We start from the raw sequence: 21,789 nt of genomic DNA, 5'->3' as shown, positions 1-21,789 counted from the left end.
GCTATCTCGCTCGTGGCTGGAAGTGAAGCCTCCGTCTCATCATGCACCCCCTCATACAGGCAGCCTCGACACACGTGATACGCCAAAGTTCGGAGGACGGTAGAGCTTTTTGGAAATCGGAGACTGGACGCAAAGAGAAGGCAAGCATATCGCCCTACCACCGATATTTAACGTCAGGCAAGAACATAGCAACGTCGTTCAAGACATCTTCAACGTTCTCCACCAGCCCGCTCTCTTGTTCCACCCTGCGTGCTAGCTCGGCGCGACTCTTGACATCGCCCCTGAGCGCTTCCTGGTCCCATGCCAAGAACGGCTTGCTCAGAGTGCCGCGTTGGGAGGGCGTCAGCACCCGTTTCGTCTCTGCGTTGCCCAGCACCCAGCTGTCTCCGCTAAATCGCAATGTCAGAACACATGGCGATGTTTTGCACGAAGACTGAAGTGATACTCACCGTTTGAGCTGTTCGAGACGGGCAAGACGCTGTTGGAAGGGCTCAAAGTGTTGGGCGAGGTGCTCGCCTCTGGCACGTTGCACGATGCTGATGGAAGGCGGCTGCTTGTAAGCATGCGTGTCGAGGTAGGACACCCACCAGTCGGCAGCCACTGGCTGAGAGGTCTTGCGGAAAGGAGGGGCGCCTGCAATGCCAAGCACAGACAGTGCAAGGTACGCCACGATGGTGAAGGAGAAGAGAGAGCTGGCTTTCATGGTGTCTTAGTCGGTCTTAGAGCGCTTGATGGATGGTATCGATTCCTCCTTCCGTTCGCTTTGAGGCTGGCATATATAGCCGTGAAGCGAGCGACTGCGGCCCCTCTTCAGGATCGCCGGCCTTCATGCTGTGAGCGAGACGGCTGTTGGAGAGGTACCATACATAGCGTGGACAAGGATGCAACCCCACACCGTAGCGGGTGTCGGTGAGATCGGCACGGGGGACAATAGCGCTTGTCGAGCCATTCGAGATCCTGTCCACTTTCATAACCACAGCCCCCACTACAGTAAGCATCCGCAGAGCCACTCAACGCCCACTGCGATTGCGCAGGTAGCACGTCGATCCACAGTAGCATGCGGAATCTCTCTTAAGCAGTCGTCTGTCGAGATTTACCCCCGCGGCGAGCGATCACAAGACGAGACACCCGTGGTGACGCTTTCAAGTCGACGTCGATACCGTGTCAGGCCATACTCGAGGCGTTCGCATCCTGTTGTGATCGAGGTCTCAAGCATCGAACGCGACGGTAGCACAGTCAGGCGCCCTTCTCAATGCAAGTAGACATCAAGCTCACTTTTGCATGGGCGACCCAAGGATAGGGAGGATGATCAGATTGCAAGGCAGCGAGTTTCTCCGCTGGCTCAGAGGCTCATGAGCCGCCGTAGGGGCCGGTCGTGTGCTGAGAAGGGCTGGACATACAGGCGGAACACAATGGGAAGAAATCGGGCGGAAGAAGAAACGGATGCGAGGTCAAGCTTGTTTGACACTCGCAACGGGAGGAAGTGGAGATGGACGAGAGAGTAAAACAGACTGATGTAGCCCGCGCACTGCAATCAATTGCAGCGATCATGCTACTCAAAGGCCCCACCAGCGCACACGTCGCAACAGTCTAGCGATCACGGCGTCCATGTTCTCCATTTGCAGCTTGTCCTGCTGGAAGAGCAGTGTGGCTCTGTGAATGTTGTGAGGGTTCTCCTCGGTAACCTGGAAGTCTCGCCAGTGTTGCACGTTGAACGGCTTCAGGAAGAGCTGCTTCTCGGCGTCGATCAGCTCGGCGTGATTGTTCTGCAGGATGGAGCTGCATCAGCATCGAAAAGCGATCAGAGTGATCAGCGTCTTGTCAATCTCAAGCCGAACACAGGGGTGACTTACCTTCGCACAGTCTCGTAGGTTTCGAGACGATCTCTGAAGGGCTGCAGCCGATCAACGTGAATTTGATTTCCCCGAAAGAGTGCCGGGACCTTGAGAACGGCAAAGGGAGCGTAGTTAGGGAACCAATGCGGAGGAGCTCCTGAGACCAGTCGAGCACGCGCCGCATCAACTACAGCGCTCTCCTCTGAGACGGAGGAGCCGGTTCTGCGAAGCAGCTGCATAGGAATAGCTGCACATGCAGCCATAGTCGCGAACGTAAGGATAAGGAGCAGGATAGATAACCGCATGGTTCTTGAGGAGCCGTTTGAATGGTCTTCCGTCGGCGGTAACGAGAGGACAAGCGCAGGTGTCGCGAGTGCTTGAGGTCAAGACACAGGATTCGAATGGGTGCTGGACGCACTCTTTATGATCTTGATCGGCATCCTTTGACCTGCTGACCCGGTGGGTCAGACAGGAAGCGCCGCTTCCTTCTTCGACAACCCTTCTCATATCGAGTCGATGAGACTCGCTGAGGTTGTCAATCGATTGGCTGAACCGGCTTGAGCCATTTTCGACTCTTTCGAGGCGTCGGTGCTTCAGGTTGCTTCACCGGCGAGCAACGGAGACGCCAAGAGGGAGCACATGCCGCAACATGACAACACGAAAGAGTTGGTGGCTCTATAGCTTGTCTGAACACCATTTCGATCGTCGGGACTCATCCAAGCGGAACGTTGTCGCAACATGGACCGAGATCTGACCTCGTTCGGCTTGCACCTTGAGATCGTGGATAGGCTCTGCGAGATGTCAATGGACATAAGAGGATTGAACCAGCGCTCATCAGCTCTCTGTCGGTCACGATTGAACTACGCCACAATCTCTCTTGGAAACCAGAGACAAGACAGCAAGCTTCTTTCGGCGAACAAGGATGATGGCATCCGTGGCACGCCTAGGCCTAGGGGCACTTCTATGTGTCGTGGGAGCTTTCGCAGCCGACAGGTCGTTTTCTGGAAGGTATGACGCGGTCAGCAGTGCACAAGATCATCCTGATATCGACTTGGAACTTTCACTCGGAGGAATTTACGCTGGGAGGAGGACGACGCCTCACACGATTACCTCATCGGCCGCCTCTGGCTTTCTTTCGGGTCCGTTGTCCGGTAGCCCCGATCGAGTTCTGCCAGATCAGCTTGACGGCGCTTCAACTAGCAACACCGTCCCTCTTAAGCCGTTGGAATCCGAGCAACCCAGCTTCGCGGCTCGTTCGCAACGGTTAGCAGAGCTGCGAAGCGACTTAAGCCGCCACTTCGAGGCAAATCCAGCCGGTCTGCCGAACGATCTCAAGAGAAGCCCGAAATGGTTCACGCAGATCCTGCCAATGATCAAGCAACGAGCTCTGAGCGCTTTCGAGCTGTAAGTCTTTCCCTAGAATAACAAAGCGGCAGGCGCATGCTAACGTGTCTTCACGACCTTCAGACGACAGAAGTACCACGATCTCATCTCTCCTGCCGTCAGGAACAAGCTCTGGCCGTCAGAAACGTATCGCAGCTGGCACAACGGCATCTCCAACACTGTGCCGTGGCCACAGCGCTTCAAGCAGATACAGACTCGGTATCTTCAGCTCAGGGAGCAGGTTGCACTCATCGAAGGCGAGCTTATGCGCTATGAAGAGTCGTTCAGGCCATGACGTTTCAGTGATCACTTGTTCAGGCTTTGCAAGCATCTTGTCGCGTTTCGTTCAGGTTGACTCCTCGCCTGTGTGAGCGAGCACGCAGAATTTGTTCTTGTTGAGATCAGCACAAGCCGTACAGAAGCACGATACGGTCACCCTCGCATAAATGCAGCTTTGTTACTCTGACGAAGCGAATCCCAGGCGAGCCGATGGCTGCAGGTAAACTTTCAAGGTTTGCTCGACTACCATATTGCGAACAAAACGCCTAGAAGAGGCAAACAAGAATGAGCTGACAGAAGAGAGCTGTACGAAGGGCTTTGCTTATTGATGCGGCGAAGAATTTGAGTGCAGTGGTTGACAGCACTATCTTCTTGCAGAACAGCCCGTAAGATCAACTTAACGAATGCGACCCGTGTTGATCAGCTCGGTGATGTGTCTCTCGATAGCATCTATCTTGAGGACATCCTGCTGCCAGTGAAGGGCCACCCTGTCAAGGTCATGCGGATTCTGCAAGGTGACGGTGGCGCCCTGGATCTGAATGCGCTCTTGGCCCCATGGATTGAATGGATTATCGAGGACTCGCACGGCCTCAGGGCTCGCCTGGAGGTTTTGTAGACTGAGGATCCGCCTTGTTTGTTGGAAAGAAAAGTTGAAACGCAACGTGAGCGATACAGTTGTCCCGAAAGGAGCACTCCCCTGTTCCTAAGACTTACTGGCGAATGGTGTCGAGGGCCGTCATGCGCCTCCGAAAGCGCACATATTCAGCTGGGTTCATACGGCTCCCGGTGATGATGCTTCCATGACCGCCTTGCTGGTGGGTGGTCAGGTACTCCGCCCACCAGCTGGGAGTAACGGAGCCACCAGATCCCTGTCCCAAGGACGGGCCCGGATTCATCGAAAAGCAGATCGAGCAGCAGAAGCTGAGTACGAGGAAGAGACCGAAGAGAAACTTCATCGTGATGACTCGTTGATCGGTTCTGGGCAATCGAATGGCGACTTTGATGGTTGCTTGGTCGAGGTCTTCTGAGAACGCTCAGAAAGGGAGCTTATATAGACGACAAGCGTGCCCAAACGGCACTGCTGAAGGCGACACCGCGAAGCAAATGACACTGTGCTGTCGCCAAGCGAAAATCCCCCAAGAGAACAAAGGTGAAAGGCGAGAGCTGCGTTGAGCATCATCAACGATCGGTCTGTAGTCCCCACTGTCAAGTGGCTCGCATCAACACAGCTGTTGCATCTATGCGTCTTAGTAAAGCAACGAAGGGCAGACTTTGGGTACGACTCGTACTTTCCCACATCGACAAGCTCTTTCCCACATCGACAAGCAACGGGTGCTGTATAGTCTATGCATTAAGATAAGCCACGCCTTGAGATCACCCGGGACGACCGTTGCTCTCCAATGCAGCGATGCAGCGACAAGAAGTCATCAGGTCGAGGCAAAGTCAAACAGTCTCGGCTTCATGAATGCTATCATGACCCTCTTGCTTGTTGCTCGACTTCACGCGAGTCGCTTTCATTCAACAAGCAACCGCGATCAGCTGACAGTCCCCACCACCCACCGAGGTATCGAGACAAACGTGAATTTGCCCCTGACAACAAAGCCACCGTGCAAAGTCGAGGCCGTTCCCGCCGTTGACTCTCAATTTGGTGATGACGTGGGCTCAATCGACCGTGTGAAACAGCCTCTTGTGATACAAGAGAGAGCCGCGACGCTCTATGCTCGGAGGCCGCACTCCTCCAACCCCCTTTCCTCGACGTCACAGCGATGTTTCAACCAAAACGCCGAAAAGCTTCAAAGATGATGCGAGTCTTTCCTCTGATCGCAATTCTCGGCAGCCTGATTTGCGCCTTTGCCGTCCCGGCCAGACGCACTGATCAACAGTTGGCTGGCGCTCAGACTAGAATCGACTCTATCCTTCTCTCTCGACCGAAGCACTGGAATGTAGTCAACTTGCTTCGCAGACATGACCCCTTCGACCACGCAGGAGGCTCTGAGAATGCTGAAAGTTCCTCAACATCTGCAACCATACCTGCAAGCTCCTCCCCCCAGCCCTCCGCGAGGGACAGAGTCATGCGTTCGCTTGGACTTCGACCAGAGGACCCCGAGATTGAGCCTCTGGCACATTTCCTCTCCCAGGGCGCGCCAGTGATCAGCCCGGAAACGCTTTCAAGGACCGCGATCAAACGCCTAACGGCTTATCACAAAATCTATCGAGAGGTGAATCCGAGTCGAGGATATCTTCTTAATCCAGAGGCCTTCACGCATTCATTGCTCTTGACGGCTTCTGGCAAAATTCGAGTCGAGGCCATGCGGGCTGTTGTCAAGTAAGTGCATCTTCCATCTGGCGCTTCGTCTACAATCATTGACGAGAGTTCGATGTCGCTCCCGTGATTTCCTGAACGACACAGTCGCATTTTAGATCATGCCGCAGAAATGCGCCTGGATGCGAGTCGAATCGCCTACCTTCAAGCGCTCTCAAGACGGCTGGAAGGATTGACGAAGATCTTGAGCCCTACTCGGAGCGAGATTGAAGCGATGTATATCGATCGAGTAGCATCGCAACGGGCGCGGCTTCGACCCGGTCAGGCGAATGAGGCCAATCCCCTGATCTGGAAGATCCAGGCTCTCCACGGAAGAACGGGCGATCTCGAATCCAACTCTCGACGCATCACATCCGACTTTCATATGATGTTTCGCTTGGAGAAGGAGCTGGACGATCTTGTCGAGGGAGGTGTGAACCGTCTCGTTCGTAGAAACGATCCCGTCCACAATGCAGAAGACTCTTCGGCTACACGTGATGCCACGCCGTCAGCGCAGCTTCCGCACAGCTCCTTCCAGTCGTTCGGATCAAACGATGCGCTTCTGTATCCGCTTCGGCCGCAAGACCCCGATTTCGAGCCTCTCAACGATTTCCTGGGTCAGCACAGGCCGCTGCTAGTCTACCGCAACTCGATCCCAAGAGCCAAGGCGATGCAGATCGCTCACTACGCTGATGAATACCGGAATGCATTCCCGACGACAGTCCACGAGCTGAGCCGGAATCGGGACTGGATCCGAATGAGGCTATCCACCAGCCTGGGACGGAGGCGGTTCGAACGCATGCGTGTTCTAATCGAGTAAGTTGGACCTCTGTTTCGCCTTCCCTACATTCCCATCCGATTTGTAAACATTCACTGAAAGTAACCTATTGCGATTGGCGTACTACGGCAACAGCGATCTGATACGCGAGCAGAGGCACCTGTCGCTCGACACGACCCAGAGTCGGTATCTCGAAGCGCTCTCGAGGCGTCTTGATGGTCTGGTTCGCCTTCTCAGCCCAACAACAAGCGAAATCGAACGAGTATTTACTGAGAGAGTGGATGCTCAGTCAGCAGTCCTGCGAGAGGGGCAAGGCCATCAACGGGACTGGTGGGGCTGGAAAGACGGGCTTCTGCGGCAAAGGAGGGAACGACTAAGAAGACATGAGCACCGCATCATGACAGACCTAGAGCTGATCTTCCGAATGGAGAAAGAGCTCGATCACTTTACCCAAGATCTGCGGGCGTCGACTCGCCACTTAGCTCTCAGGTCGCCTCAGTACGTGCAGTCCGCAACAATGGAGAAGCGTGCCATCAAGAAGGATACGATCCACCGCGTCAATCTCCAACGTCGAGCGGGCGGGACCGACAACGAACCGTTCAGCATGTGGCCCGCATCCCGAGGCCAAACGCTGGCGGACACGATGGGAGATCTCGGTCTGCAAGCTGGTGATCGTGGCGCATTGCCTATCGCTACCTTCCACCATCTCAAACAGGACCTGTTTCCGCGCGTGCCTCGTTCCCGAGAGACGCTGCAGGCGCTTTCGCGAGTCTATCGACCCTATCAGTTGGCTCATCCGGTCCGTGGCGCTCGAATCGATCCAGCTGAGGTGGGCGCTCTCGCTGACGCGGTCTACGAACGATCGGGCAGAGACCGGATCAGGGATATCCGCGGGGTTCTATCGCACCTGATCGACAATGCCGCTCCACTTGGCCTTGATCGTGTCCGAGTCGAGTACTTGCAAGCGTTGCGCGACCGCTTCCACCTTTCGAGACAACTCTTGACGCCGACACCGACTGAGCTCGCCGATCGAGCATCGGAGAAATTTAACGAGATCTATCGGCTCGAAGAACACGGGTCGCTGCACGCAGCTGCTGCAACCGCGGCCTTGCAGGCGCATGCGGCCGCGGCTACCCGGGACATCGACATTCGTGGTCGAATCGCCGAAAACAACATCATGCGGTTTGACATCGACTTCACCTTGTTGCGCGAACTGGAACGGGACCTGGACAATCTCGTGAGAGGTGGCGACCTTCGAATGGCGACTGGGTTCAGGAGAGCTCCTGTCAAGAAACGGGAAATGTCCCAGAAGGGGGCGGGGGTGATTGGGTTTAGCTGAGGATGCTCTGTATCCTCGAGAGAGCTCAACGACATGGTAGTGAATTTTACGGGAGGGTATCATTGCTAGACTTGCACTCTGTCCTCTGGTACGTTCCAGTCAGTTGGTCCCTGTATTGCCAGGACGGCCTAATCCGCCACCACGCCTTTCTTGTCTCCCTTGCTCTTGTCCTTCTTGCCCTTCTTGACTCTCCTCTCGTCCTCCTCCTTCATCGTCTTGTTGTCTTTGCTCTTCTTCTTCTTGGGCTTCAGGTCCTTGTCTGGTGATGACGTGGCCGTCTCATTCTCAGCAATTTCCTTTGCTTTCCGCTTGCGCTTCTTCGTGGGTGATGCCGGCTCTTCTGAGAGCGTTGCGTCGGCATTGCGCTTCTTCTCCTTCTTGCTTGCCTTGCTCTCGTCCTGAGAGCCCTTCTTCGTCTTCTTGCTTTTCCGCTCTAACGGATCCGAGGGTTGACCGACTTCTTCGAGTTGCTTGCGTAAGGCCTTTTTGGCGAGCTTCCTCTCGAGCTTTTCCTCCTCAGTTCTGTGTTCCTTCGATTTCGATTTCGACTTTGACTTTGACGACGGTGCAGTCACGTCCAAGGCAACCTCGATCTCTGCATCCGATGCTGCGACGACTTTGCTTCCTTCAGCTTTGACGGCCGATACGGCTGGAAGAGCCTTTGGTAGCTCGAGCTCGGGCTCCACTGGAGGAACGATGGGCTTGCCGCGAACAAAATTGCTCATGAGCGTCTTTCTTGCGTGTTCACGCTTAGCGAGCGATGACAAGGACATGCTGGCAGTTGCAGCTGATCTTTCGCCCATGCTCCAGGAAGTACTATTGGCGGAAGTCTTGTCGAGGGTTGGAGTGGATGTACCGGAGGAGGACGGTGATGGTCCGATTGAGAGACTCTTTGCGCCAGCAGTGAAGATACTGTTCCACCAGTCATCGGCGCGATCACGATCCTTGCCGATGCCAGAGAGCGTCTTCTTCTGTGTGATGGCCAGCGGCTTCTTGAGGCCCTTGCCTGCCTTGCCGTCTAGAGGGACGCCGACGCCTTCCCATCCTTGCGAGACCAGGAATGTCGTTGTATTCAACGGCATGGCTGAGTTGTAGCGTGATTGCGCCTTCTGCAAGGCTTTGCGTGGGAACGTGACAGTCGACGAGGTGACTGGAAGAGAGAAGGAAGAGCGGAGAGGCCGACAGCGTGATACAATTCCCCTGCGAACATCAAACCTTCAACTGCGAACCAAAATTTCTCGAGAAAGCAAAAACCACGAGAGGGTCCTGCATGAGCTCGCCCGTCTTCCGAGGTCACCCAGGAAGCTTCCTCTGCCGGGCTATGTGCGGAAGCATGCGTGTGGAGAACAACACTTTGCGGGATTGGGTAGATGCCGACGAGCCACACTGACCAACACGACCACACGACTCAGCTTCACCATCACGTTCCCGCGATCTCTCGCTCAGCTTGCGGAAAGACCCACGCTCGGTGCTGCCGATCGATCAGCATCCTTCGCGACACCCGCAGCTTTCGGTCCGCTTCCGTCCACTTCATCCATGACGGCAAAGCCGATGGGCTCAGCCAACTCGATAGCGGACTATAGCACTGTCGGGAGCTTGCCGTTCAACCTTGGCGGACAATGAGTCGTCATGCTCGCCTCACCTGGCTGCCTTGGTGCATCCTGGCAATAGCGGTAACACTGGCCAACTACTCGCTCGTCTCCTTCGTCCAGCTGCCCAAGCAGCTTGGCATCTCGCAGCAATGTCGCATGTCAAGGATGCGACCAGCGTATATCGACCACACCGCCAATCTCGAGCCCTTCTCACCTTCCGGCCTGTGGCGAAAGTATCGCCTCTATCTCTATCGAGAGCGCGACTTCGAGCCGATGGACCTTCCAACTGGCAGTCCCGCCCTCTTTGTTCCTGGCAACTCTGGCTCTTATGGTCAGGTCCGCAGTGTAGCATCGAGTGCGGCTCGTCAGTTCTACAAGGAGAATGGCTCTGGCGCGCGCAGAGACGAGTGGAACGATGCCCCTCCTGGCGTCGCCCACACCGACTGGTACACTGTCGACTTCAACGAGGACTTTTCAGCCTTCAGCGGGTCCACTTTGATCGAGCAAGCCACCTTCATTAACGAGGTCGTTGCGTATCTCACCAATCGCTATGCCTCCCCTCCAAACCTCAGCTACGCTCCAGGCGAGCGCAACACGACTGTGCCCATCTTAGCTCACAGTATGGGCGGCATCGCAGCACGTCTCGCCACGCACCTGCCGGATCACGGTGTCGGAAAGATCGATACCATCGTCACGCTGAGCACACCTCACGCATACCCGCCTGTGCCCTTCGATCGCAGTCTAGAATACGTTTATTCCCTCATCAATAAGCCAATCGAAGCGCAGAACACACGAGCTGGATCAGTAAGAGCGCCGCCATTGCTCGTCTCCATCGCTGGTGGACTGCTAGACACACAGCTTCCATCCGATCCATCATCGCTCTCACTGGCACGTATCGGCGAGTCAATACCCGCTTCCCGCATCTCGACCTACACCGGCTCTCTTCCGTCGCTCTGGTCCTCCGTCGATCACCTCGCTGTCATGTGGTGCGATCAGCTCCGCGAAAAGATCGCGCGTGGCTTCTTGCTCGACATGATGGCGTTCGGTCGTGTCTCTGACGAGCGCAGCGCAGGAGGTGTCAGCGGAAGATTGAGCGTCCTGCGCAGGCGCCGTGAGCTCTGGAGACGCGCTCTCAGTCTCTTCGACGATGCAGATGCCGGCAATGGCGAAATCGGACCGCTAGAGCTCGTGGTCTCGCCAGAGTCGCTACTCGAAGAGGACAGCGGCGCCTTCGTGATGGACCACGAAAGCCCTTCCACACAGCCGTCACAGACAGGTCCCGACTCGGCTCTGTCCATCAACAATCGAACCACAATCTATCGCGTGCCGGCCAAGCTGGGCGAGCAAGATGAGGAGGTGCACAGCTTTGAGCTCCTCACTAACCTCTGCGTCGGCTGGAACCCGTCTTCAGGCATGGGCGCACCCATCCCTCAGCCAATGGAGCTCGTGGTGCAGCTGTGCAGCAACAAACAAGACCCGGGTGACCCCGTCGGTGGCCTCAAGACCTCCTGTCAATCCATCATGCCGTGGCAGTGGGAGCTCATCCCGCCAAGCTTGCTGCCCCGTACCGACATCCTCTCTCAGGAGACCGCTGGGCAAGTCGATCTGAGCCTGGCAGAAAACGCACCTGTTCCGAGCGCCGAACAGCTCTACCATGTTCCTGGCTATGCTTTCCAGCGTCTACATCTCGATGCCAACTTCCTCAAGAGGCAGCGAGTCGACTGGATTCGTGTTGAGCGCAAGACGGACCAGGGCGTCTTTGTCCATCAACGCGGGCTCAACACCTTTGTACGAGCAGGTTGGGTCCGTCAAGCCTCCGGTCGCGTGAGAAAGTACAGCAGCTCGTTGTTACTCACCACAGCGCAGGACACTGCTGAGCAACAGCATCATCGGGATGCTGGCATCGCCACGCAAGGCGCGATCCCAATCGCCACCGAATGGATACTCAAAGACTTCAGCTCGTCGCTGCTCGCCAGACGTATCGAAGTCGTTCCGAGCAAATGTCTGGTCGAGAACCTGGCGAGGTACACCCTGCACACCGGCTCCGAAAGTCTTCACAGCACCGAGCCCTCCTTTGCGCCCTTCTTGCATGTCTCGGATCGTGCCACGGGCGACACTCGCTGGTATCCGCAGCTTGTCTCGCCAGACGCGGTGCGAAGGATCCGCAAGCACACCTTCAAATACGGGTACATCACCTTTCCGCTTTCGCTCCACGGCAACGCTCCTTTCATGCCCCCCGCCCGCGACAGTATCACCGAGGTCAAGGTTCAGTTGTGGTCTGATCCGGCGCTGCTTCGAGATGTACCCGGTCAATCAGTGGCCTGCAAGACGCCTTTCGACCCGATCCTCATCACCATAGACTGGAAGACCTCGGCAGGTCTCGTCTTGCTCCGCTATCGCTTCTTCCTGGCAGCGTGGCCCCTGGGTATCCTCTGCATCTGCGTCGGACTCTCGTGGCTCAGCTGGTCGCTGAGTCCAGAACATGCCTTCGCGTCGCCTCTGATATCGATCACACAGCCCGTCTTCCGCACTCCCGTCCTCCACAAAAGCGATCCACTGCTCGGCTTGCTGGGCAGCTTGACAGCCGCTCTGCTTGTCATGGACGCTGCTCGTCTCCTTCTGTACAAGTCGATCATCGATGCAGGAACTCACGGGCCGGGTTCATCTCTGCTTGGCATGATTCTGGGACTGGGCCATCTCTCCTCTTCTGCAGCTCTTGTGCCTTGCTTTCTGCTCGTCTCGTACGCGACACTGTTCGTCATCGTGGCGTCCATCCAGTGGTCGTTCTCGCTCATCGCGGCAGTCGTGACGAAGGCCAGTTTTGCCCGCAAGCTGGACTGGGTTGGAGCAGCAACCGCGAGCTCGGATCCTCTGCGATGGAATCGACAATCGATGATCGGGCTGACGGTCCTGCTCATGTCAGTCGTGCTCTTCGTGCCTCACCAGTTTGTCTTCCTTTGCATCTTCTTGCTGCAGCTTCTCAACACGCTACGTGCTCTGCTGGAGCTCCGATCAACACGGGCGGCACCGCATCTGGACGAAACGCGCTACCATCAGCACCTCAGCATCTTCCTGATTCTCGTACTCTTGCTTCCACAGAAGGCAAGCTTCTTGGTGACATGGGTGCGCAATTTGGCGTCCGTGGGCCTCAAAACGCCCAAGACGATGGCCTCTTGGATGGACCACAATGTCTTTGATGTGGCCCCCATCGTCATTCTTGTCTGGCTCATGGCTGGAGGACGCACGCTCGAACCACCGCGCACCGCTCTTGAAGCCAAGGCACTCGCTGCCGGCTTTGGCATCGTTGGCTGGTATGCACTGGTATGGGGCATCAGATACACCTATCGCACCTACGACGCATTCAATGCTCTTTGTGTGTTGCTCGCTTTCTGCCATTGGCGCTCGCGGCGAGGGGGAAGTGACGGCGCGCTCCGACGCAGTCAGGCTCAAGGCCATGGCGTCAAGAATTCGGACGAGACGCTCGAAATGCTTGGCCACCATCGGCGCAGTGATGACCTCAACGAGCAGCACGGCATGGCTGAGGAAGACAGTCGTGAGCTGCGATCTGGTTCTAGCTCTGAACGATTGCCGATCCATCATCTTGCGCTGCCGGCTTCACTAGCTATACAGTCGGACACGATCTCATCCAGTGCTGTTAGCAAACCGGATTCGACCGCCTCTAAAGACGTGCAACACCACGGTGACGAACAGGCTGCTGCATCTGTGGGCGACGACCTGGACCGGCTCATCGCAGAGTACCTCGAGGTGCTTGATCAATACCAGCAAGTGCGAAACACGACGTCGGACCACTTCAGCCGCGGCTTCCACAAGCTCAGCCGCGCCAAGATGGAGTACGGCGCATCTCGCCTCAGCAGTACCTCGTACGACTCGCGCATCCTTCCGGAAGTTCGGGCGACTGTCGTTGGCGAGCCGGCATCCAAATCGACCGATGTCGGAGCGTTGAACGATACGCCGAGGTCCACGCGGATGCTCGTCGCAAGAGTTCAGCCGGACTACTCCCACCTTGACGGCGACAAAGGCATCCTCATCGGTGACACGGGCGAGAAGGACGGAGAAAGGGAGGATATCGCGGCGAATGGGTTGCGAAGAAGAGCCGGTGGGTCGAGCAACGCAGATGCTGCGAAGGAAAGTGAAGCGGAATCAAGCCTGCCGAACTCGCTTAGGAATTCGTCTTCGTCACCTGCGGGCTCCCACACGAATCCGACGGTAAGCGAGACTCGACCGGCGAATTCGAAGAACGACAAAAAGGACAATGATCGAGGAAAGCCACACAAAGCAGCCGCAAAACCCGACGCATTGTCGCAATTCGGTGGGTTGCCAACGACTTCATTGAGAGGTGCACAGACGGACCTCAGAGCCGCTCTCGATCAATCGCTCGGCGTCAGAAATGGGTCGCCCGGCCTAGTACAGTTGACCTTGCGACTCGAAGCGCTGGGCGAAGCGATATCTAACTTGAAGGGTCGAGCGGCATACGACTTATAGTAAACATGTACCATCACACGTAGTCAATCAAGGACTCGCATCGATATAGGCACCCGTGCGCTCGCACCGTCACCATGTGAGCCGACTTAAGAGAGCTAAGAGTGGAATGATGGACCCTAGGAGCGCCGAGATGAGCAGAGGACGTGCGCAGTCGAAATTGACCGGCCGATCCTCGAGCGGTCATTTCGGGCGCGGAGCAAAACTTCTTCTTCGGCGAAATACACAGTTGGGCCGGACCGTCGTTCCAACCGAGAACGAGAATGGCTGCCTGCGAGAGTATCGTGCGAGCCGATGGTACAGATGACCGCATGGCGATGCTCCAAGCGAGCGTGGGGGGAACGGGACAAGCGAGATCGACAAACTCTCGAGAAATTGACCGATGCATTGCCGGTCGCTCACTTTCTCGAAGAAGTCAAAGGTCCGCTGCATTTTCTCCGCTTCTGGGCCCCGCAAAGTTGCTATAGGACTCTTGACGAGATCTTGACTGTGGGGTTGTCACGATGAGGCCGGCACTCGACCAGAGCCTTGTGTTTGAGATCAAGTCACCAGATCGTCCTGCCCGTACCGCCGATCCCTGCACACTTCGCCGGTGTTTTGCGGCTTCTACTTCCGCCCTCTTCATAGGTGCCCCACCCCACTTCCCAAGATGCAGCTGTCTATGAACCATCGTGGCTCGGATAGGCTCGCGATGTGACATATAAGGAGCTGAGTCTCCTGTCATTCATCCTGGACCTGAACAGTTACAACATCCCCCCCTTCCCCGTCCCCCTTTCCCGTCCCCCTTCCCCGTCCATTGCGATCAAAGTGGCGCAATGATCGGACTCAAATCACCTGTAGCGACTGCGCTGCTGGCTCTCGCCGCCTTCATCGGCTCCAGCAGCGCTGCACCTTCCACTCCGCAATTCTTTTCTACCACAGAAGACATCTTCGCTCGCGACAATGGCGCCCACTCCTACACCGGCCCTTACACGACCGGAGGCGCCGCCTGGTCCAACGGCTTTGCCAAAGCAAAGTCGCTCATCGACCAAATGACCGTCGAAGAGAAGGTCAACGTAACCACGGGCTACACTGGCAAGTGTGTCGGCTTCACAGGTACCGCGCCTCGTCTCGGTCTCGAAGCTCTTTGCCTTCAAGACGGTCCTGCCGGTGTTCGCCCGGCTCGCCGCGTCTCACAGTTCCCCGCCGGCGTCACTACTGCGGCTACTTGGGATCGCGAGCTCTTTGCGCAGAGGGCCGAGGCCTTGGGTCAAGAGTTCCGCGACAAGGGCGTGAACATCTGGCTCGGCCCCGTCACCGGTGGCCCTCTTGGCCGTGCCCCGCGCGGCGGAAGGAACTGGGAAGGCTGGAGCCCAGACGAGTTCCTTTCCGGCGTCGCTTCATACCTCACAGTCAAGCATGCTCAAGAACAGGGCGTCGTGACCTGCGCGAAGCACTACATCGCCTACGAGCAGGAGACGTATCGCAACCCGTACAATCTCTCGGAGCCGTACGACGTCTTCCCGCGTTTGCAGCAGAGCCCAATTGACTCTGTTCTTGATGACCGCACCACGCACGAGCTCTACCTCTGGTCCTTCGCTGAAGCTGTTCGAGCCGGCACCGGCGCAATAATGTGCAGCTATAATGAGGTGAACGGTACCCACGCATGCCAAGACGACTTCTCCCTCAACTACCTGCTCAAGGAGGAGCTCTACTTCCAAGGCGCAGTCATCTCGGATTGGGGAGGAACATGGACGAACCAGGAATCGGCGCTAGGCGGTCTTGACGTGTCAATGCCCGGGACTGCATACAATGGAATGTTCGGCGATTTCTACGGCGAGGCGCTCATTGCAGCTGTCAACAACGGGTCCGTGCCCGAGACGCGTTTGGACGACATGGTGCTCCGCATCCTGACGCCTGCCTTCGAGCTTCAAGACGATTCCTACCCGCAGCCGTCGTTCGATGTTCGCGATCTGACGCTGCCGACCAACAACGTTCGTGGCGATCATCACAAGATCATCCACGAGATTGGAGCTGAGTCGATCACGCTCGTCAAGAACAACGACTCGAACGGACGCGGTCTGCCCTTGAAGAGCCTCGAATCGCTGCAGACCATCGCCGTCATCGGTCAGGATGCAGGCGACAACCTCTATGGTGCTACCAGCTGCGGTCAGTCTGGACAGTGCAACATCAACGCTTTCAATGGCACTGTGACCATTGGTGGTGGCTCCGGCTGGGCGTTCCCACCGTACGTGATCACGCCTTCCGCAGCCATTCAGGAATACGTTCGAGCCGCCGGGCCGGATGTCAACCTTCACCTGGACAACTGGGATCTGGAAGGAGCAACGGCACGCGCAAACTCGAGCGATGTAGCACTCGTCTTTGCCAACACCTACGCGACTGAGAACCAGGACCGCCAAAACCTGACGCTCTGGGCCAATGCCGACAACCTCATCAAGACGGTCGCCGCCAACAACAACAACACGATCGTCGTCATCCACAGTCCCGGTCAGGTGGATGTTGAGCAGTGGATTGAGCATCCGAACGTGACGGCTGTTGTCTTTGCCTACTTGCCCGGACAGGAAGGTGGTGCTTCTCTGCCTAAGATGCTGTGGGGCGAGACGAGTCCGAGCGGCAAGCTTCCCTTCACCATCGCCAAGAACGAGAGCGACTACCCGCCCAACACGATCGTCGCTGACCCCGTGCTCAACCCCACAGCGGAGTTCACCGAGAAGCTGCTGATCGACTACAAATGGTTTGACTACCACAACATCACGCCGCGTTTCGCGTTCGGTCACGGTCTCTCGTACACCTCGTTCTCGTACTCCGACTCGGTCTCGGTCAGTTCGACGCCCAAGACGGATGAGACGTCGATCCAGCCTACCAAGGAGAAGCTGATCAACTCGAACGCTGGGCTGTACGATACCGCGCTCACCCTCGAGACGTCGATCACCAACACGGGCAGCAAGGCTGCTTCAGAAGTCGTACAGCTCTACGTGTCGTTCCCCTCTTCCGCCGACTCGCACGACAACCCGCAGCCCCTCAGGACCCTGCGCGGCTTCGAAAAGGTCAAGAACGTCCAGCCTGGCGAGACGAGACAGGTGTCGTTCGAGCTGAGGAACAAGGACATCGCAGTGTGGTCGACCTTGCACCAAGGATGGAAGATTCCCGAGGGTGGGAAGCTCACCTTCAGCGTCGGGTCGAGCAGCCGAAAGATCCACTCGAAGGCGACTTGGGTTTACCAGCGTTCGTAGGCAATGAGGCCGACCCCATTTACATATATGAATCCAACTAGAACCCTATTACAAGAACGAACTAGCAGGATTCTGCGAGAGAGAGAGGACTGACTGTGATAGGTACGTCGCCAAAGGCGAGCCATCGTGTGGGTGCGCGCTGAGCGGCGTCGCCTGGCAAATGTGCATCGCCGATCTGAAATCATTCGCAAAGTGGATCGGCCACTCGCCAATTTTTCACATGCGCGCGGTCCGCTGTTTTCGACAGCAGCCGCCGTGGGCGCAGCAAATTTTGCATGCGTGTCAGAAGCTTCCAACGTGACTCCGACGTTTTGGAGCCGCTACGCCACGCATGCTCACAACAATCTGGGCTCGAGAAGGCTCCAGCTCATTCTGCACCGCTCGCCGCGCCCTCAATGTTGTACGAAGCATCTGCAGGTCTTGGAAGCGGCTCTCCGGACGATGGGGTCGACATTGTTGTGTGCGAGGTGCTCGAGCCTTCTCTACTTCTGAAGGTCTGAGGTCTTGTGACCCGCGGCGCGACCGCGCACGGCAGGCTGTAGTCCGTGTGATGCAGGCTTTGCTTGGCATATGCAGAACGAGCTCGACGGTGAAGACAGTGCGTTGTGAATCTGAGATTGATAGACCTGCCAGGGGATCACACCAGCAACGGACATATGTGGCGGCACCGGCTTCTACACGTCAAGATCCGCTTAGGAAAATTTCCGGACCTTCGCTGTCAAGGACACGTCACAGGGGTTTAGAGCAGATACCAACGAGCCATCGCGAGGGACCAGGTCGTGTCAAGACATACCTGCGGGACTCAACTGCCGAAGTCTCGCCGTTGCGCAACGCTGCTAGGACAGCGAAGACGCCTTTCACGAGACGTTCGGACCCCCTTGCGGCTGCAAGAATTAAGGCTGAGTTCTGGCGGTTCCCTTGCGGTTCAGTCAGGGTCCAATGGAAAATTTGGGCGCCTGGCGCCCACCTCGACAAGATGTGAAACAACGTTTCACGCTGCTCAGCACCATGTAGAATGCTCGGAAGCCGATACGTTGCGCTGCAGCCGCTGTCAGCCCCGCACATGCTTGAACGAGAATACGATGAGGAGCGTGTCTAGCTTGCTTGCTGAGAGCATATATATGTTGCGAACCTGACCACTATCCGTCCGCCCCCACTACCACCACCTCTCGGCGACACACTGCCTTTATCACACCCGATCACGACGCAGTTCGAATAGCTTCATTTCGCGTAGATTGCTCTTCAGCACTGGTCACGATGTCGGCCTCCGCCACCACCACCGCAACGAAGGCTCCTGCTGCCGCCTCGAAGAAGCAGCAACGAGTCCCACAACCCATTCGACCGTCACAAGGACCGCTCAAGTCGACATGGCACTTGCCAGAGACCGACAAGAAGTGGGGAGTTTACCACTGGCTCATTCACTTCACTGGAATTGACCCACTTCCGCAAAACACCACCGCCGTGGTTCACGAGAAGGACGATCCTATCCCCGTTTGGAATAACGTCAACCTTCACATCTGGATCGCGCTCCGTGTCTTCCCGGCCATCGGTCTCCAATACGTCTACACGCAGTGGGCGGGGCGCAACTTCCACCCCGTCGCCAATATTTTGTACTGGGGTGTGTTCGTCAGCCTGTTCGGATCGAACCTGCTCAACGTGCTGCGTAAGGTCACCACCAACGTCGGCTTCCTGCAGCCTCAGGCGACGCGCGATGGCATTCCCGATGTCAAGGTCACCGAGGTGCTCAATTCGCTTCTCATGACGGCTTTCTTCCGCCCTGCCGCAGCGACGCTGGTCATCTACAACCGTGATGCACCCATGAAGCTTTCGCCTTGGTTGCCGCTCATGATCCCGGCCTTCTCGCTCGCCGTCGACTTCTGGTTCTACTGGTACCACCGTATCATGCACGAGTCTGACACGCTTTGGAAGTTCCACCGCACCCACCACACGGCCAAGCATCCGACGCCCATCCTCACCCTCTATGCCGACATGGAGCAGGAGTGGTTCGATGTCGTCTTCATCCCTCTGCTCGCCTACTTCACGCTCCGCCCCGTGTTCGACATGGGCTTCTGGGACTGGATGGTCTGCTGGACGCACGTCATGTTCATCGAGCTCATCGGTCACTCGGGCATGCGCATCGCCGGCACCTCACCCGCGTTCGACCTCGTGCCTATGAAGAGGTTCGACGTCGACCTCGTCATCGAGGATCACGACAACCACCACTCGCGCGGCTGGAAGAAGAGCGGCAACTACGGCAAGCAGACCCGCGTTTGGGACAAGCTCTTCGGAACCATCCTGCCCCGAATCGAGACCCTCGACCACCTCATCGACCCCACCGACAAGATCTCCCTCCCCCAGTTTTAGATAGACCCATTTAGATTCGCATCTCTTTGCATCCATGTACCTATACACTGCACGATACCTCTCATTGGATACGCCCGCCTTGCTAATTACAATCCTTTGCAATCATCATCTTTCCGAAAGTCTCGTCATACACCTGATCTTCGTGTCGGCGCTCGATAAGCTTAGGCGATGCCGTCTTTGAATCGATCTCTCGATCTCCAGCTCTAACAGCTCTGAAGTCAAGAAAGATGTTCTCGTCGTCCTATGGGCGACCGATGCCGCGCAGCTTGTTCCGCCGCCAAGGGTCGGTGTTGCCTCTGTTAAGCCCCCCAGAGCGCGGGCCGATTGCTTTCGGCAACCAAGTCCACCTTCGCAGCAGAGATAAACGGCCATGTGAGCGCCGTACAACGTGGCGCGACATGGGACGGCGCTATCGGCACCGACCATTGGGAGCGAAATGAACGATTGATCTGATTGGCTCGTCGGCAGTCATTGTGTCTCGGCCAATGAGTACGGACTGGAAGCTTTCGACTTCCAGATACTGCCCCTACAATTGCAACTTCACAGACCAAGTCAAACCTCTGCCCAAATCCGAGGCACTCTTCTCCAACAGACCTTCTTTGCAAGGCCATTGACAGACTCGAAGCGATCCTTACAGCCTCAAAAAGGCGCATGCTAGTCGCTGTTCTGTCGCTGATGATGCAAATGCAGAATGCAGATACGTGCGCTTGAGGGCAAAGCCCCAACACGGCTTGCAAGGGGAGGCATCTCTGGGGCCTTCAAAAGCACGCCTTAGCAAAGATACAAAGAATGATCATGAGATGATGTTGACTGCGAACGGAGGTGTAATCTAGAGTTGCGATTTGGAGGGCAGTCTGTGCAATCTGTCGTGTACGATGGACATCAAGTGAGATACTATACGCCCGTTGATCTCGGACCACAAGGCTCCGTAAGTGTGCTCGAGATAGGATCCATCTTCAGCGTGCCGAAAGCTTCGAATAGCAAGGTTCAGATGCAGGAACGCTCTTGCATGTTGGACGGCGCTGGACCACGGGAGACATGACCTGCATCCACCTCTGCGAAGTGCTGTATCTCAATTCAATTGGGGCCGTGGTCGAAGAGAGTGACCTCTTCATCGGCCACAGCGGCAGAGACGCTGCCGAAGTTGAGATATCGTACCTGACCCGACAACGGGAATCCTGCGGGCGGCCTGGACCGCCGGCAGGAATCGAACGATTTTCAAACCCCGTCGTTTCAAATTGCCTGTTCGATACAATGGGCTGTCAGCCAACAGACAAAGTGGGGAGCATTGAATCACTCGGAGTAACTGAGTTCTATCACTTATCCATGGTCTCGTTGCATGAAACAGCTATCAGGAGAAGCGGCAAGGCAACCAGGCATGATTGCTGTGGTTAGACCTCCGCTTGCCTTGCCGTGTTCGACGTCGGAAGACCTTCCTCCGAAATGATTGTGGCCGCTCTGTTGGTGCTTCGGTAGGCAGCATCACACCTCACCCCTAGCATCACGTCGGCAGTGTATCGAATCAGGAAGCTTCCTTTTTACCCCGCAGCCCACTCTAGATAACATGATTTGCCGAACTCTCGCGCCATTGGCTGCCCAATTCGTGGGAGCGTCGACTAGATCAAGTGTCCGCCACCCGGCGCAGAGGCCGCCGGCATGGCTGCATTGCCACCCGCAAATTCCTGATGTGCGAGAATAGACTGCTGCTGATTGGACCCGCAGGCGAGCTGCGAGCTAGTGCTCACACGAGCCTAGCGCGACTCCTCTGGCAGGCGTTAGGCGACGACCTTGCCCACGGCACTCGATAAGCTTCCGCCTCGTGTGTCTCGTGGGCGATACAGCAACCTGACCGATGAAGGCGGACTTCGAATCGCCGCTTTAGCACTGAAGAGGTCGTCGGTGAGCTCGCGTCCTTGTCTGTCCCCTCGGCAACGAACCATCACATGCCGTTCGCGTGGGCCTGGCTCCCCGAGGCTTCGCTCGACTGTCCTATCTGCTGTCGAAATCTGCTATCGCTCCTGTTCCTGGATTGGGCTCACGTCTCATGACCTTGGAAGCAGTGGCGGTTGAGCGCTGGCGGCAGTCAACCCCTGACTAGCGCTCGACACACAGCGTCCCACCGAAGCTCGCTGCGGGTTGTGTATCTGGCCTGGCTCTAGCGAGATGAGTATATATTGAGTAGGC

At 56.6% G+C, this 21,789-nt stretch overlaps 8 protein-coding genes across 8 annotated transcripts; 4 read left to right on the top strand and 4 right to left on the bottom strand.

Moving 5' to 3' along the window:
- Positions 1-154: 154 nt before the first annotated feature.
- On the bottom strand, positions 155-703 carry PSEUBRA_006380 (uncharacterized protein; the record flags this gene model as incomplete). The annotated part of the gene is made up of 2 exons (XM_059465770.1): positions 155-380; positions 450-703. The coding sequence occupies 2 exons, from the start codon at positions 701-703 to the stop codon at positions 155-157; spliced, it is 480 nt and encodes a 159-aa protein (XP_059321777.1).
- An 853-nt stretch (positions 704-1,556) lies between these two features.
- Positions 1,557-2,098, bottom strand: PSEUBRA_006379 (uncharacterized protein; the record flags this gene model as incomplete). The annotated part of the gene is made up of 2 exons (XM_059465769.1): positions 1,557-1,779; positions 1,854-2,098. 2 exons carry the CDS (start codon positions 2,096-2,098, stop codon positions 1,557-1,559), a joined length of 468 nt encoding a protein of 155 aa, XP_059321776.1.
- Positions 2,099-3,894: 1,796 nt separating this feature from the next.
- Positions 3,895-4,453, bottom strand: PSEUBRA_006378 (uncharacterized protein; the record flags this gene model as incomplete). Its single annotated transcript, XM_059465768.1, has 2 exons — positions 3,895-4,126; positions 4,212-4,453. The coding sequence occupies 2 exons, from the start codon at positions 4,451-4,453 to the stop codon at positions 3,895-3,897; spliced, it is 474 nt and encodes a 157-aa protein (XP_059321775.1).
- Positions 4,454-7,001: 2,548 nt separating this feature from the next.
- Positions 7,002-7,916, top strand: PSEUBRA_006377 (uncharacterized protein; the record flags this gene model as incomplete). The annotated part of the gene is made up of 1 exon (XM_059465767.1): positions 7,002-7,916. One exon carries the CDS (start codon positions 7,002-7,004, stop codon positions 7,914-7,916), a length of 915 nt encoding a protein of 304 aa, XP_059321774.1.
- A 128-nt stretch (positions 7,917-8,044) lies between these two features.
- On the bottom strand, positions 8,045-8,998 carry PSEUBRA_006376 (uncharacterized protein; the record flags this gene model as incomplete). Its single annotated transcript, XM_016439684.1, has 1 exon — positions 8,045-8,998. The coding sequence occupies one exon, from the start codon at positions 8,996-8,998 to the stop codon at positions 8,045-8,047; it is 954 nt and encodes a 317-aa protein (XP_016289611.1).
- Positions 8,999-9,535: 537 nt separating this feature from the next.
- On the top strand, positions 9,536-14,011 carry PSEUBRA_006375 (GPI inositol-deacylase PGAP1-like protein; the record flags this gene model as incomplete). Its single annotated transcript, XM_016439713.1, has 1 exon — positions 9,536-14,011. One exon carries the CDS (start codon positions 9,536-9,538, stop codon positions 14,009-14,011), a length of 4,476 nt encoding a protein of 1,491 aa, XP_016289610.1.
- Positions 14,012-14,823: 812 nt separating this feature from the next.
- PSEUBRA_006374 (Fibronectin type III) lies at positions 14,824-17,241 on the top strand (the record flags this gene model as incomplete). Its single annotated transcript, XM_016439715.1, has 1 exon — positions 14,824-17,241. The coding sequence occupies one exon, from the start codon at positions 14,824-14,826 to the stop codon at positions 17,239-17,241; it is 2,418 nt and encodes an 805-aa protein (XP_016289609.1).
- A 1,257-nt stretch (positions 17,242-18,498) lies between these two features.
- Positions 18,499-19,605, top strand: PSEUBRA_006373 (Fatty acid hydroxylase; the record flags this gene model as incomplete). Its single annotated transcript, XM_016439710.1, has 1 exon — positions 18,499-19,605. The coding sequence occupies one exon, from the start codon at positions 18,499-18,501 to the stop codon at positions 19,603-19,605; it is 1,107 nt and encodes a 368-aa protein (XP_016289608.1).
- Between the last annotated feature and the right edge of the window lie 2,184 nt (positions 19,606-21,789).

The sequence above is a fragment of the Kalmanozyma brasiliensis genome (genome assembly GCF_000497045.1).
Source record: "Kalmanozyma brasiliensis GHG001 unplaced genomic scaffold PSEUBRA_SCAF9, whole genome shotgun sequence".
Classification (NCBI taxonomy): domain Eukaryota; kingdom Fungi; phylum Basidiomycota; class Ustilaginomycetes; order Ustilaginales; genus Kalmanozyma; species Kalmanozyma brasiliensis.
The sequence above is the reverse complement of the archived record's forward strand: the minus strand, read 5'-3'. Positions and strand labels throughout refer to the sequence as shown.